At 33.4% G+C, this 16,263-nt stretch overlaps 1 protein-coding gene across 1 annotated transcript; it reads left to right on the forward strand.

Moving 5' to 3' along the window:
* Positions 1 to 903: 903 nt before the first annotated feature.
* Positions 904 to 15,721, forward strand: LOC117918901. The gene is made up of 6 exons (XM_034835874.1): positions 904 to 993; positions 4,989 to 5,022; positions 5,570 to 6,062; positions 13,501 to 13,614; positions 13,718 to 14,169; positions 15,090 to 15,721. The coding sequence occupies exons 3-6, from the start codon at positions 5,577 to 5,579 to the stop codon at positions 15,481 to 15,483; spliced, it is 1,446 nt and encodes a 481-aa protein (XP_034691765.1). The 5' UTR covers positions 904 to 993; positions 4,989 to 5,022; positions 5,570 to 5,576; the 3' UTR covers positions 15,484 to 15,721.
* The last annotated feature ends 542 nt before the right edge of the window (positions 15,722 to 16,263 follow it).

Raw genomic sequence — 16,263 nt, forward strand, 5'->3', positions numbered from 1 at the left:
AAAAAAACACCTTTTACTTCTCATATTAAAAAATCATGCTAAATTTTATTTTATTCGTTTCATACACCTTTCAAATTTAATAAATACCATGAGAAAAAATATTATTATTTTTAATTGTATTTAATGGAATAACTTATTAAGAATTTATCATGGGATATTTATATTAAAAACGGGTTATGAAATGAAATATATTAAATTTATGGATATGAGATTTTTTTATACTTTTTAATTAATTATTTATTTAAAAAGATGAATTTATTATATTTATTACAATAAAATAAAATAATTAAAACTTATGATACTAGAGTCTCATATTGGAAGAGTATTATTATTAGAAAATTTTTATAAGCATTTTGTTCCTTCAAATAATAATATAGGTCGACTAATAGTATAGAAAATATATCATTACAAAAATAATTTATGTGGAACACGAGAATATATTAAATTATAAATAATTTGGTTTTAGAAAATAATTAAGAAAAAGAAAAAAAATATTAAGAAAATTATTGTTTTATATTTGATTTATCATTAAAAATACAAAAGACAATTAAATATAATTAAAATTAATTAAAATATTTGTATGTAATTAAATTATTTAATCCTTTTATTGAAGCTAAAGGTTAAAACGAAGGTATTAATCTGTAAATAAAATAAATATGATGTAATATAATAATAAATTAACTCCATTCGTGAAGCCCAAAGGGCCCAAACTGGATTAAAAGGATCACATATTCAAAGTGAACTGGAGTGGGATTCAACTTGGGTTGGGCTTTGTCCATACCAAATTATGGATTATGACACGTCTTGGAAATCACCTACTGACAGTCCAATAGTTTAAAAATTGGGCCAGCCCAAGCTTAGCCCATTATCACCGGACGGATGTAAACGCTTGAGGTTCGAACCGTTCGATCGCCGGAGAAGCTTCAGTTCTTACCCATAAGCATTTTATCATTTCTTCTCCAAAGGCGGCGTCGATCGATTTCCGAGCTCAAGGTACTCGACCAATCTCTGTTCCCAATTCAATAAATCGACTTTTAGGTTAGATACAAGTGTTTGAATGCCGAGAAAAACGATGAGAAAATGGAAGAAATTTTGAATCGTAAAATTTTCACTATCTAGGGCTCGGAATACAGGAAATGGCACTTTACCTACAGTTAGTTTTTTGTTTTTTGTTTTTTTTTGTTTTTGGCAGCGGAGAGAGTGAAAGAGATAAAAAGGAATCGAAATATGGTTTTCTTTTATTTTTCTTCATTTTCTTGGTAACCATACAGGGGCTCGGATTTCACTCCGAGTGGTTTGTAAGTTGAGTATGCTACTGTTGGACGTTTTGAATTACAGGGTTTCTCTTTGGGCAGCCGTGGAATCATTGCAAGTTTCAATTAATGCTGGATTTTTTGTTAGATTGACGTTCTTTGCTATTTGGGAATGTCCTCTTCTATGAAACTAGATTTAGTTTAGATGCGAAGGATTAATTTCTTGGTAAGCAAACAGAATATCGGATTTCACTCCCAGGAGTTTGTAACTTGGGTATGCTTTTGCTGGAAGTTTTGAATTCTAAGGTTTCTCCTTGAACAGCCGTGGAACTATTGCAAGTTTGGATCAATGCTGAAAATTTTGTTACATTGACGGTCTTTGCTATTTGGGAATGTTCTCTTGTATGAGATTAGTTTTAGTTTAGATGCAGAGGGAATATGCAAAGAGTAATTATAATTTTGAATTGCGAAATTTTCTCCACCCAGGATTCGGGTATAAAGAAAAAATGCAATTTTCTGTTTGGCTTCATTGACCCAAGGCCTTCTTTTTTGGTGGGAAACAAAAGATGATAGCAGAAGAATGAAATATTGCTCTATTTTATTGGAAATCGAACAGAGGGCTGGGGTTTCTCTTTGAATGCTGTTAAGTTGTCAACGCTATTGCTGAAAATTTTGAATTATAGGATTTCATTTTGGACTAGAACTAAAATTAAGGGTCTGTTTGACAGAATTTTCAACAAAAAATGTAAAAAATCTGATCTTAAAAGGAGAAAAGGAAGAACTTTAAAGTGAAAAATAACTTTGATTTGATCAATTATTACAAAATAAATAATAAAATAGTGAATTTATTTTTATTTTGAGGTGAATTTATTATGATGGTTATAATGGAATAATCAAGATGTAAGATATAAGGGGTAACAAGTGATACAATAGGGGTATTTTAAGAAGGAAAAGTTTACTTTTTTATATGATATAGATATACAACTACGAGTATTGCTTTGTAAGATATTTTGTGCTTTTATAGTAAATTTCACTTGGTTTGATCATCACAAGGTTAATTTTTTTTGTCCCTAAACAGCTTTAGGCACACATGCATATCTAACGTGGCCATGAAATCTCTTAAGCTACAATAAAAATTTATGATAGGACCCTCTTGGGGATCACAAGAAGTGTGTGATTGCCATAATTGATTTTGAGATTATCATGCGAATGAACTAAAAGAAATGTTGACCAATTGAATGGAAAGAAACCCGTCGATTTTCTTTAATATGATTTGTTGATGTCAATCCTAAGTTTCTTTCAATGTATTTCAATGGAAGCCTTATGCTCCATTGTGCATTGGTTTCATCTTTCTTTTTAATAGGAATAAAAAAAAAACTAGTTTTAATAATAAATTTAGGTAATTGAAAAGATTGGTTATCCTTCAAGCTAAATGCAATGAGGAGGCTAAGATGAATCCGATGCACCATGAGGAGGCTAAATATTGCTTAGTCGGCACCATTAAAAGCTTGACCTAAACCAACAATGTTCTCTTGGAGAAAATAAATGCTAAAGGGATAAGGAATTGCCAAGAAAAGCTCTCGCATGGAGGCTTCTCGTGGTGAATCTATGTGGTTTCTTCTATTTGGATTATGAGCAAAGTAAAATCTCAATTCTTTTGAAAGATTATCGATCTTTCAAATTCAAAGATCCAAATTTCATCAATTCTCTCCTAAAGACATTAACAAGAGAACAACATTTGAATGTCCCTTTTCTTGAAGCTTTAGGAGGGTACTTTTACCAAACTCTCCAAAAAGCCAGCGTCTAGCTTCCATGGTCAAGCCAAACTTGATTGGCTTGGAAAAGTTCTAAACTCCCTTTCCTTAGAATTTCTAAATACTCCACTAACTCCCATTTAGCTTGAGTTGCTTGAAGAATAGCCATCAAAACTAAGTTTAATACATCTCAAAGGTGGAGGGGTCTATTAAATTAATTAGACAATTCTATTGAACTCTATGTCCTCTTTAACGTGTCACAATCAAGTGAAAAGGAATACCTTGAAACCCTTTACTAATAGTACCTAGTAGTGAAGAGCATGCAAAATCTTATTTAACATGTATGGGTTCTTATCACTAATGTTTTTAAAACTAAATGGGGTTGACTAGTCTAATTGGCCCAATTGTCGATTGGAGGTCGTCTTTCTAGTTTGGTCCAACTTTTCAACCTAGTTTTGAATTAAAATGATAATGAACCTAGTGGTTGGCCGACTAACTCGGCAGGTTTTTGTAGTTTTTAAAAATTATTTTTAATTGAATATTATAGGTTGGGCTTGAACCTAAGCCCTTTTATAAAAAATGTTGGCTTAGTAATCATTAAGCCAATGTTGTTCTTTTATCATATATATGACATAAACTAATCAAATTGGCTTTTTCAAAAGTTTAAAGTAATTATAATTATTTGTGTGCACTAATTTGTAAGATAATAAATATAAAAATACTATAAGAAAAACAATATAATAATTTTTATAATAGTAGAATAATTTGATAGATTAAAATGTACAGTTTTATAATAGTAGAATAATAGAATGTATTGTTGTTGAAATGTAGATTAAGTAAAATAATAAAATCTTATTTCATTATTGGATGTCTTATACTTCTACTATGTAATAAAGTTAGAAATATTAATAAATTTTATATTTTTGATGAAATATCTTTATTTATTTTTATTATACATATATATATCTTTAACTTCTTATAATTATCATTCATTTTAATAACATATATATTTCATATTTATGACATCAAACTTTGACCATTATTATGATTAAACCATTTGTTTGACTAGTGACCCATGATATAGTAACTTTCGTAGTTCAATGATGGTCCAGGGTTTAAAACATTGCTTGTCTTCTTTTTGAGTTTTGGGTTATGGTATAAACTATTCAGCCTGGCTCATATGGATTGGGTTTCTCTTAGGAGTATTTGTGACATGATGATTATCTCATATAAAGGATTAGGAAGCACCAGCAGAGGCAAGGTGTTGTGGCAATTCGCTTGTCTTGCTTTAATGTGGGTTGTGTGGTAGGAAAGAAATGTTAGGATTTTTTAGGATAAGACAAGAACTTCAAGGGGTCTTTGGGACATAATTCATTTCTTAGCCTCTTGCACCACAACTTTTAAGGATATTCCTCTTAATTTGATCCAGCTTGATTGGATGTTGGTGCATAGTTCCAAGGGTTTGGACTAGCAAGCATAGATTTTTCTTTGTATATTCCTACATGGGACATGGTTTGTGGAACCTCATGATTGTATAGATTTACTTGTACTTTGGAGGTTCCTACTTTCTTTTTGTGTAGTTTTTAGAGAATTTGTGTTCCTTCTATTATACTTATTTTTACTTACCTTAATATACCATATTGTTTTTTTTTTTTTTTTTAATAAAAAGAAGGCATTGTTTATCATAACACTTCAATAGGTTTTCACCTAAAACTTGTAGATGCCATCTTCATCATGTTGGTAATGTCTCTTGGAGAATCCTAGGAGATAATTGTCAAATTAAGTGCCTTTACCACATACCTAATGCCATCGGATACTAAAAGAATACAAGGTTAATCGTCTTTCTATTGCCTAAATAAAGAATGCAATGATTGGAATTAATAGACTTGTAAGATATTTTAATTTATAGCTAGTTATTAGTATTTACCTTTTTATCAACTATTAATTATTGACCTTTTTTATGATACCCTGATTTACCCAGGGCTGATTGTTGCGGGCGTGGTCAGGACCCCGAGGTTTGGATCCCCATGGAGAGTTCTAAGGGCTTGACCATGGAAGATTCCTCAGTTATTAAAAAAAAACAAAAAAAATTATTAACCTTTTCATAAAAGTGCAAAATGACAAGTTTGGAAGTTATTTTGCACTTATTTGTTAAAATAATAAAACTTGGCTAATGAAAAGGATTTTACATATTTGTGATAAGTTATATTTAGTGTTATAGTATGATAATATGCCAATTTTCTAATTGTATTTGATGGTATCTATGAAATAAGGTACATTGTTTTTCACTTTTTATATGAGAAATTAGGTTTTTATATATATTCACATAAAAGAAAACATCTTTGTAGATGTTCTCAAATTTGTTCGCTTGTATGGGTGCTATTTGTATACATTCTCCGTACTTTAGTGCACTTTTTTTAGAAGCATCATATGTGAGCTTTTCTTTTATTTTCTTTTCTTTTTTTGTGTAGTATTAATGTTCAATTTGTGTCCTAGGTTGGGATTCTTGTGTTGAATTTGCGAGAATGATGTACTTTTTTAATTCCAATTCTATCATTACAGTTGGTCCATGGCTAAGAGTAAAGGAAAGAAGTCTAGAAATAATGGGCCTCATGTGAGCCCCCCAAATGCGAGTAAGAAGATAGAGAAGAAATCTTCAAAGAAAAAGAAGAAAGTGAAGAAAATCAACGAGGCTTCTGCCCCTGCTATTGGTCCTTCTTCTACTTCTACTCCTAATACGACTATCATTGCTTCCTCTAATGCCACTCCTCCTAATGCTAGCAATAAAGGGGAGAAAAAGAAGGAGAAGGGGAATGAGGAACGGGTTTTTGGGTTTATATTCATGTGTAATGGAAAAACAAAACCTCAATGCTACCAATATCGTGTTTTTGGGCTACCAACGGGGAGAAAGGAAGAAGTAGCAAAAATCAAAGTGGGAACGAAGCTTTTCTTGTTCGACTTTGACTTGAAACTTCTCTATGGCATATATGAGGCAAGCTCTAAAGGACAAATGAATTTGGAACAAGACGCTTTCAATGGGAAATTTCCTGCACAGGTAACTAGGTTTTTAATGTCAATAATGTGGGATGTCATGTACTTAAAATAATTTGGTGTGCAGTAGGGTGTGATGTGTGATATACTAGTTAATTAAGCTTACCTTATTGTAGCATGCTAGTTTAGCTAACTTGCTTATGCTTTTGTTATAAATTTACTTACTTTGAAAGTAGGGGTGAGATTTAATATTCGTTCTTTGTTTGAGGTTTAGCTTGAAATACAAAATGCTTGGTTTTCCTATGATGTAGTATCATTCTTGTGCTTTTACCATGCTTTAGCTTTAAAAGTAATACTTAAAATCATTTTTACCTTTAGAATACAACATAGTGGAGTATCAAAAGATGTTATTAACACTTGTGATTGATTTCATGGCGCATTCTTAGAGACCTTAGCTTATAGGGGAGTGAGCAATCCTAGATATGCTTGCCTTGGTTGTTCCACTTGAACTTTTAAGTAGATCACCATCTATGACACTTGTGTCATTCACATATTCTTTATTTTCAAATGCGATCTTTATTCATAGAAAAGTTTAAGACATTTCTTAAGTTTAAAATCCCAACATGGGACTAATTACACTTTAATCTAAGGTGATTATGTTTCCTTTTTCTTTTGAATTTCAAAGTAAATTCTCACCCCACATGAAAAAACAACTAGAATTAAAGAGGTTCTTTTATATGGGGGCATTTTTTTCTTCACCTTGTAAAAACCCAATAGGGGTTGGTTCTTGTCTTTTTTAGTGTCTCAAAGCACTAGGAAACCTATCTTGAAGCATTATTTGAATGAAGATAGTGGCCATACTTAATACGATACTTTGGTAGCAGAGTTGAGAAATAAGAGAAATGACAAGTCTTTTTGACCACTTTTAGAGATTTGGCGAGTTTTGGGAAGAACTTGAATGCCACTTTCATTGTGTTAGTTTCTAGGTAAAGGAATGAGGAAGAGGTGAAGTATTATAAATGGGAAGCATTTATAAATTATTACTAAGGTCCTTTGCTTAGAGGATGAGAAAGGTAATTGACACAATGATCTCAAATTCTCAAAATGGTTTTATGGAAGGGAATCATATCTTGGATATAATTTTAGCTGCAAATGTGGCGATGGATTCACATTTGAGAAATGAATTGTTTAAGGCAAGTCAGATAGTGAAACAACTTACAGTCATATGAATTGGAACTTCCCCATGTACTTTTCTTTGTTACATGGGGTTTCTCTGATTAGATATTTTGTTCTCATTAATGAGATGTCATTAAGTATTTTGATAGGTCAAGGGGGGCTGAGCAATGGAGTCCCCTCTCTCTATGGGACTCTATGGGATATTGAATAGAGAATCTAGATGAATATTATCCTTTTTGAAATGTTTGTAGGTTCATAAAGGAGGTATATCATTTTAATTAAATCACTTGTTGCATGCTTTGGGGTAGCATATGTCTATGTTATGCTAGTTTTTGTTTATAACCACTTGGAGAAGCTTTAGAAAGATTTGCTTTGGGGTGGCCTTAATAGGAGAGACAAGCTTCATTTAGTTGATTAGAATGTGGTTTGCTTTCTCAAAGAGAATTGTGGGTTAAAAAGTGGAGCACCTTAGGTTAAGCTCTTCTAGGAAAATGGAGATTCATTAAAGAGGACAATTTAGGATGATTGAAGGCAAGTATGAGATTAGAATAGGAGTAGTTGGGATGAGGTCTCCAGGTTTATCCTTCTGGGTGGTGATAAAGAGTGATGTTTTTGTTTGATATGTAGGTTGGTGGGGCAACATTGTGTTTAAGATTTCCTTAACTTCCCATTGCTAGAGATGAGAAGCTTCAATTGTTGTTGTTGTTGTTTTGGTTTTTTGGAATAGGTAAAATGAGAGAATAGATTAAAAGTTCTTGGAAAAGGCGCATCAAAGTACACACTTAATATACAAAAAAAGGGCCAAAAAGCAAGCAAAAGGGAAAAAAGAACAATAAGGAACAACGACCCTAACAAATCTAACACCTAACAATAAAGAGAAGACCAAACTGTCCTTAGCTGACTGTTATGCCACCACTGCTCCTAAAACCAATAAACATTCTAAACCTAGGCTTTTCACAATCGGAACTAACAAGAGAAGCATCTTTGATTCTTGAAAGCAAACTAGATCTACCTCCTAAGCATTTTTACAACCATTGCCTATCTACCAATGCAAGGAGGGAGATATGACATTTTTATGCAATGAGAGTTGAATCCTTACTGCTCCTCCCTATACCCCTATCTATTAGAGGAGAGCTTTTGTAATTAACTGAGCATTCTAATTCCCAGATCTCTTTCTTGAGATAAGGTGATGAGTTTGGCTTCCTCTTCCCCCTTGAAGCATTAACACCATGCCCTCTCCTCATCTCCATCTTCCTCAAAAGTGTGAGGATCTCCTTTTCAAAACCCATAGCTGGCATCCCACAAATCTATTGAAATTGGCTAGCTTATTAAAGAGGTCGTCAAAAGGATACTCCACCCCCACCGAACAATAGTTAGACTTCCTTACAAGTAGGACCTTCAACATTTGTCCAAAATTCCATTATTGAGCCATCTTGAAGCATCATCCTAAGCAAGCCATTTCTAGCTCTTTGTAAAAAGCCCCATCTTTGACTAAGAATCCTTTTCCCAATCAAGATCGTATCACAAGGGTTGATTCAATGACCCACTACCATTAATGGGTGACCTAGCCATAGAAATAAAGGGGGAAGAAAATGTAGAATGCCCTCCCTAAAGCAATGAAGCACTAGAAGATGACCAACCTTCGAAAATTGTTGCTTCTACTAATAAAATGTTATCAACCCTTGTGCTAAGCATCAGGCATCCCATTTGAGTTGGCTTCGTTGTTGCTGCATCGCTATGCCTTGTCCAAGTCCATCTTGGTGTTGCAACAGGCCATGGCATTGCACCTATCACTCACCATGTTGTCTCATTGCATAAGGTATTACACCCTTGTGCCACCTTGCATTTGTTTTTTTGGTTTTTTGCTTGTTTTGGGCCTTGTTGCCTGGTATACGCCCTGTATACGTTGGGGTTTTCTAACCTCTTTAATGAATTGTGTTTGCTTATCAAAAAAAAAAAAAAAAAAAAAGGTATACATAATGTATACAAAGTACCCATAATACCCAAAAGGAAGCACAAAAACACAAAAACTAGCAAACGACCCCTACGTAAAGCTTAACCAATCCACAAATCCTAACATTGACAAAAAGCCGTCCTCAATATACAACTTAACCCAATCCCAAAAATAACACTAATCAGCTACCCAATGGTTTAGAAGTTATGTTGCTTGGAGTTGGGTGTGGGTGTTAGGTGTGGATATTATTGAACAATCAATTTTCCTAAAGGTTTAAGCAGTTAGGTTTGAATCTATAATGTATATTATACTCTCTAACACCCTACTTTAAATGCAACCTCATACTTGCATTTTGAAAGATAAACAAACCTATATGCAAATAAACCACAAACAACCTTTGTTACCTTTGTTGGGCTTGCATGAGGGCTTAATAATTGAAGAAATAACATAAAGTGAGATTCAAACTCATAACCTCCCGTTAAATGAAGATTTGATATCATGTTGGATAATCAATTTTCGTAGTTGCTTTTGGGCCCACAATCATGTATATCATGCTATCTAACAATCTAAAATTTAGATTTGGATATGGGGGTATGATATAATAAAAAGAGAAAAAAAACACAAACCAATTTGAAGTCCATTAAAAGTAAAAATATCTTTGATTAAAACTTCCTATCTTTTTTGTCTTTATTTTTATCTTTTCTTCCTTATCTCTTAATATTCTTAAGTTCTATCTTATATATATATATATATATCTTCTTAAGTTGTCTCTCTCTCTCTCTCTCTCTTCAATGTTATAAGAGGCTAAGGAAGTTGAAAAAAAAAATAAAAAATCAATTAACATCAAATAGTCATATCTGAAGCAAAATAGGAGTATAAAATAAAGGTTTGACACCCACAACCATGTTGTGTGGTGTTGATATGGGTATGTTGGGTGAAGTTGGAGAATCCGAGAATCATAGTTTAAGGATTGTGGTTTTTTATGTTTTCTATATTTAAGATATCTTAAATGCAATCTTTGAGAGCAGTGTATTCTAGTTGGCATTGTTACCTTGTTAAGAAAGGAGGCAAATGGTTCTAGGATTAACTTCTTATTTTCAATATTTGAAGTAGTTGATAGCTATTTAAAATAATTACAATTTTTTTAATTTTCTTTTGGATAGACAAAGGTAGATTGAATTAAGAAGCGCCAAAATAGGAGGCGCACCCTACGTACACAGGCAGTATACAAAAAAGAGCCAAACCAGGTTGCAAAAGAGAAAGAAAAAAACCTAGAGATAGTGAAAGCTAACCACAATTCCAATCACCCAAAAAATTTAGAAAAGAGGAAAAGTCTAATTCCAAAAACTTCTAAGACCACTCTAAAAGTTAATGAGTGCAGGATAACATTCTTTCTTATATCTCTTTTCTATTTTGCTTTCTTTAGCATAGTCTAAAGATGACTCTTGTGCCTTGTAATTTAATTTCTTTAATTTGAAAAGAAGTTTGGGGAGTTTGAGGTGGCTTATGCCATAGGAACTGGACTAAGGCCTATGGGAAAAGGCTTTAGAGAGCTATTAGAAGAGGTTGGGGTATATTTAAAACAAGGTCTAGCTTTCCCTTGGGCAATGGATGAAGGACTAAGCTTTGGTTGGATGTTGGATGTTTAGTTTGAGGTAATTGCTCTGAAAGATTTCTGTGCAACTTATTTAATATTGCGGCAAACAAAAATGCTTGGGTTGTGGACTTGTGGGGGAGGAGAGGAGTCAGGCTCATTAAAGTCCCAAGGGTTTTGAGGTGGTCTTCACACTAGGAGCTATAGATGACAAAGATGCTTTTGCAGCAAAATGATTTTGTAGCTTATCCATTTTGTGGTCTTTCATGTGGAAACATCGATGAGTTGGTTTGGAGTCCGTATGAGAATGGATGTTTCTTGTGAGATCCTTTTCCTTAATCTTCAGGGTTGGGAACTTATTGTCTATTTCTTCCTAAGGTGGTGTGCTCTCTTGTTGTCTTTGCAAATAAAGGAGGAATCAGAAAAAAACCGTACCCTCGTGCATTGTGTTTGTGCAAGCAACTTGTGGTCTTTGCATTTGTCCTTGTTTGGAGTGTGGAGGATGTAGTTTTTCTATGTGAAGGGCATTTTGTAGTTTATATAATATTCCTTTTTGGGAAGGGATGAAGTTTGTGCAACATTCCTGCTTTGTGTTTGTTTTGGGTGTGTTTAAAAGGAGCAATATCAAAAGATTCTTGCACCAAATCTCTTTTTGCTTGGTTGGGGAATCCTTTGGGAGATGAAGATCTGCCATTTTGAGATTTCATAGAAAGTTTGGGTAAGGTTGTGGGTTGCTTTAAGACTAATGTGGTTATTTTAGAGTTTGTGCTCTTTATTCGAGTTGTACCCTCTCAATAGGCACTTTTATATAGTATACCATTTACATTTGCTGTTAAAAAGAGAGAGAGAAGGATTCAATTTGTCTAGAATTTAAAAAATATAAAGCAATGGGGCTCCCTTATATTTCGTTTGTTATTTTTCTATATATGTTTGATAGACCTTTTACGTTTCGGAGATGGAAGGCGATGCGTTGCTTTCCTTGGTTGTTTCAAGTGCCGGGAGGGTGCGTTCTCTAGTTGCCCTTGCTCTAGAATAGCTACAATTTGTGGTTTTCTGGAGTAGTTTATGCTGAGGAAAAAATTTCTTGGCTAGGGTTTTGAGATTAAAGAACAATTAAATTCCTTAGGTAGTTTTTTGTTTTTTGAGGAGGGGGGAGGATTCAATCTGATGTTCCATGGGTTTGGGTATAAGTATGCGTCTAGGTTTTGGATCATTTGTATCCCAAAATCTTAGGGCACAAGAATTCAGCTGAAAATGATCTTAACCATAGGTCTGGGTACCTGGATATGGTCCTAAAGAAAAATAAATTAATACTAAATGTAAGCACAATAAGATCAGTTATCTATAATACTTCATAATTAATTATAAAAATATATTTATTACATCTTTTCTATTTTAATAAGATGTTAAGCATTATTTGACTTCAATGTTACTACTAATTGTACGTGAAGAACCTATTTATTTTTTTTTAAGGAGGATGCTGAGAAAATCTTTAAGAAACTATTATATCACATTACTAGTAAACTTTGATTAGTTTAAAACATTTGAAATTTATATCAATTGTGTAATATAATTCATATTTAATTTCTTATATGAAAATTTTGACTTTTTATATTAATTACTATAATTTATCCATATATATTAGTTTTAATATTTATCTTTAGATTTTTTATGCTATTAATTATTATACATATCTTTAAATTTTATATTATATTAATTATGATATTTATTTTTAATTTTTATGTATTGTAATGTTAAAAAGTTAAGTAAAAGATAAAACACTTCTTCAATTACAAGAGGTAGAAGTTAATTAAAAAATTATTTATTTTTTATTACAATTTATTTTATACTAGAATATAATATGATTTTAAAAACTTAAGAAATAAATAAAGAGGAAAATAGTTGTATCTGAAGTATATTAAAGAAAGAGATAAAGCACAAGCTAAATAGTTGGATGGATCTCGCACCTACACCCATGTCATATTGTGTCAGTATGGGTATTTTGATTGAAATTAAACTGTCTACGTATCACATATTCAATCCAATGATCCATTTTCACATGTATGAAAGTTGTTTTACTTTTGCTAACCCTGTGTAAATTGTTGACTAAATCTCCATTAATGTAGTTTTAGTTAATAAGATTTTGTTTTTGCATGAGGTCTCTATCTATTAATAGTTCGTATCCCTTTGGGGCCATCTGGTTCATAAGAGAGGGACCTGCTAGTACTCTCATCCTTGTTTGTCAGCTTGGCTGTTGAATGGGATATTAATATGGTAGTTGTTAGGATTGAAATTCTCTTTTATCTCCCCTTGAAATTTTTATGTTAATGTATTATTGGGACTCTTTCAATCAGAAAGAGCACCAGAAGATGATCCATAAACTAACTGGAAAGGAGTTCTCATGATTTCAGTTTAAGAGATGCACTTGTTAAACTTCAGATTCTACGATTTCAGTATGGATAGAGCTTGGAACCAAGAATAAATGCATAAGCAACTGGTATCAGGGAACGTTGGTGGCTTGTACTTGCAATTCTTGACAAAGATAATATTAAAGCATTTTTCTTTTTGAAAGTTTGTGAAGGAAGACTGAGTTGAAAAAAAGTTTCCCTTCAGTAGTACTGCAGAAGATAAATAATATCAAGAGGATGATGCTATATATTTCTTTTCTTGATGCTAGTGTTAAAAAAGCCAGCATTCTATACCTTGATTTTGTGCTGTAATTATTTTTGTTTCTTTTTTATCCTTTTCTCTTTGGCTTATCATTGTCTTTCTGGTTAGGTGAAGTTCAAGATTTGGAAGGAATGTTTACCACTTTCTGAGGGTGCTTTCAAAAATGCTATTCGAGATAACTATGAAGGCTCCAAGTTTAGGCCGGAGCTTACTAAAAAACAGGTAGAGCAAATGTTACAGTGACTATTTAATTTTCAAATTGTATTGCTTGCAATTTCATTGAACATTTTCTTTATTTCTAAAAGAAGTTGGTTTATAATGCAAGGTGAAAGCTTTAATTTCACTGTTCCGTCCAATCAATGTGCCATTACCAACTTCTGTTGCTCCTTTGGGTTCGAATGTGGCCCCACTACATTCATTCCCAGCTCCACTTGTGGAGGAACGGTTCCGCCCATTGGCAGGACTGCCTCCTTTAGAGGACCCATATTTACCAGGCGTTCAACATACTCATGGCCCACTTGTTTTGCATCCTCGTTCTGCTCAAGTGGTTTCATCTTCGCTATACGATCATTATGGAGCAACCGCACCACCATCTTCAATGTATGATCATTATGAAGCAGCGCCCTCCGTGGCACGTGTGCAAGCTTCAATAGAAGAACCTCATGTTGTTCGGCAGACTACTCTTCCTCATCATACTGACCCCTATTATTGCACAGCAGCACCTCAGACATACTTGACTGAAAAACCTGTCTCATCCACACAATATCCATACAGAAGGTAACTTTTCTGACAATTCTGAACACCTGCTTGTGCTATGATATTTATTTATCATTTTGAGCCTTTTCGTTTCTTTTATCTGCTTAGTTGGTTCCCTCTTATTAATATGCAATTTTCGAGGAACCGACTCTTTTTCATGGTTGATAACTATCTGAAGAACTAATATCTATAGTATCAAATCACTAATCAAAAAAATAAAAATAGTACCAATTGCCAGGAGAGGGGGGTTGGTGTTGGTGTGGGTGTGTTTCCCCATGAACTCAAATGTGAAGATCTTTTTCTTGTATTTTTGGTTGAAGTTCGTAAACCATACATTAGAGATTATGAATCCATCTACATAACAAAACACACTCTAATCTTCACCCATGATTCTACTACTCTTGCAGGTTCTAGATGGCTCCAAATTTGTTAAAGCTCTGATTAGTTTCTCTGTAGATTTGATAACACAATTATTCTTGAAATATATTTACATAATTTGTATATACCTCATTATCTCTCATGGCAAGATAAGTACTCAGATTTTCTTATTTTCATACTGAAAGCCTTCCAATAATCTGTGAATCTCCTCCAGCTTTCTGTTATTTTATTCTTTTATTAGCTGATACTCTGACCTTCTCTTAGTGCCAACATATTCAGATCCAACAATGGTTCTTGAGGTCAAAGCTGTACACATTTTAGATGGTGCAGTTAGTGGGTGTGGATGAGACTCTTCCATTCCTATTTCCTTCTGTTGGATTTAGGAAAACTCAAGCAAATTAAAGTCCATTTTACATCTAATTCAATCAAATTCATGTCTAGATGGGTTATGCAAGTTTGCGACTAGTAGGGTTTTTTTTGTCTTGGTTTTTTTTCTTCATGACTTGAAAGCTGCCTCCCACCATACCATCTGTGATTTATTGTTAACACTGCCATCTTCACAGGTATGTGACTGCACCTGAGATGGTTCCTAGAGACCATCCTGTTGGTTATGAAAGGGTGTATCGTGTCTCTCACTTGCCAAGGGTGGATGAAGCCCTCCTACCAATCGAAGCTTTAGTTGATTACTACAATCAACGCCCACTACCAGCTGCAAACACCCATCCTTCATTACGACCCCATGCTTTGGGACCACCATATGTCCCAGCACCGGCATCACATGCATTACCAGAATTGCCATCTTCGCATAGATCATATTATGCTCGAGAGGAACCAAGCCGGGTTTATGCTGTGGATCCTCTTCGAAGACCAATGCCTGGAAGGCTGAGCTTGGCTGAGCCAGTTGCACCGGTGTCTTCCTTTTATTCCTTTGCTGGGCCTCCGCCAACTTTCCGGTAAGAATGAATTGAAAGTCGAAATTTAGGGGTGATGGTGAACTTTTGCTTATTATTGAGAAGGCAAAGCTTTTTGAACTCCTTTTCAGCTCTGTTACTTGTATACTTGATGCCATCAACTTCTTCATGCAATTTTAAGAACATTTGTCCTAGTAGGCCTGAATGTGCCTCTCTTCACATGGAGGGTTTCTTAAATGCTAAGCACAATTTCTATTAGCATTTGGGGAAAATTCTCAAGCTCTCATATTTCACAATTTATACATTTTCCTCAAATATAATGCAGGGAAAGTAGATTTTTGTTTAGTTAAAATATTTTCAAAATGCTATAATTATTCTTATTTATAATAAAAATATGTTTAAAATATAATTAGCAATTATAAAATCACTTCCAATTCCTCTACCATTGTTATATTGTCATATTTTAGGTGTAAAGCATATGAGTTTTCTTTATTAGATTTTGGAGGTGCGAGAGTGCAAGTATGAAAAACCTTGGAAGGTGGAAATGTTTGGTTGGAACTTGGAAGTACAAAGGATAAAAGATGAGATTAGTGTACTTACCCTATCTTGTTATGGAATGGGCTAAAGACATTTTCCTACCCTCGATTTGAAATTTCATCGAATGTTCTCTCCATTCATTTAATTTATTAATTTTACTCATCTTTTTTGTCGGTCAAAATAATTGAGGTATTTGATAAAATTTCAAATCCACAGGAAGTTAGGTGTATTTAATTAAAACATCGAGATGAAATTAAAATTTAACAACCTAATACATTATTTTTTATTT

The sequence above is a fragment of the Vitis riparia genome, chromosome 1, assembly GCF_004353265.1.
Source record: "Vitis riparia cultivar Riparia Gloire de Montpellier isolate 1030 chromosome 1, EGFV_Vit.rip_1.0, whole genome shotgun sequence".
Lineage (NCBI taxonomy): Eukaryota > Viridiplantae > Streptophyta > Magnoliopsida > Vitales > Vitaceae > Vitis > Vitis riparia.

Bases quoted from the DNA above. Each gene is read 5' to 3' on its own strand.
- LOC117918901 (XM_034835874.1), top strand. From the start codon at position 5,577: ATGGCTAAGAGTAAAGGAAAGAAGTCTAGAAATAATGGGCCTCATGTG. The intron at 13,615-13,717 runs GTAGAGCAAATG...TTATAATGCAAG, and splicing joins CGGAGCTTACTAAAAAACAG to GTGAAAGCTTTAATTTCACT. The intron at 14,170-15,089 runs GTAACTTTTCTG...CCATCTTCACAG, and splicing joins ACACAATATCCATACAGAAG to GTATGTGACTGCACCTGAGA.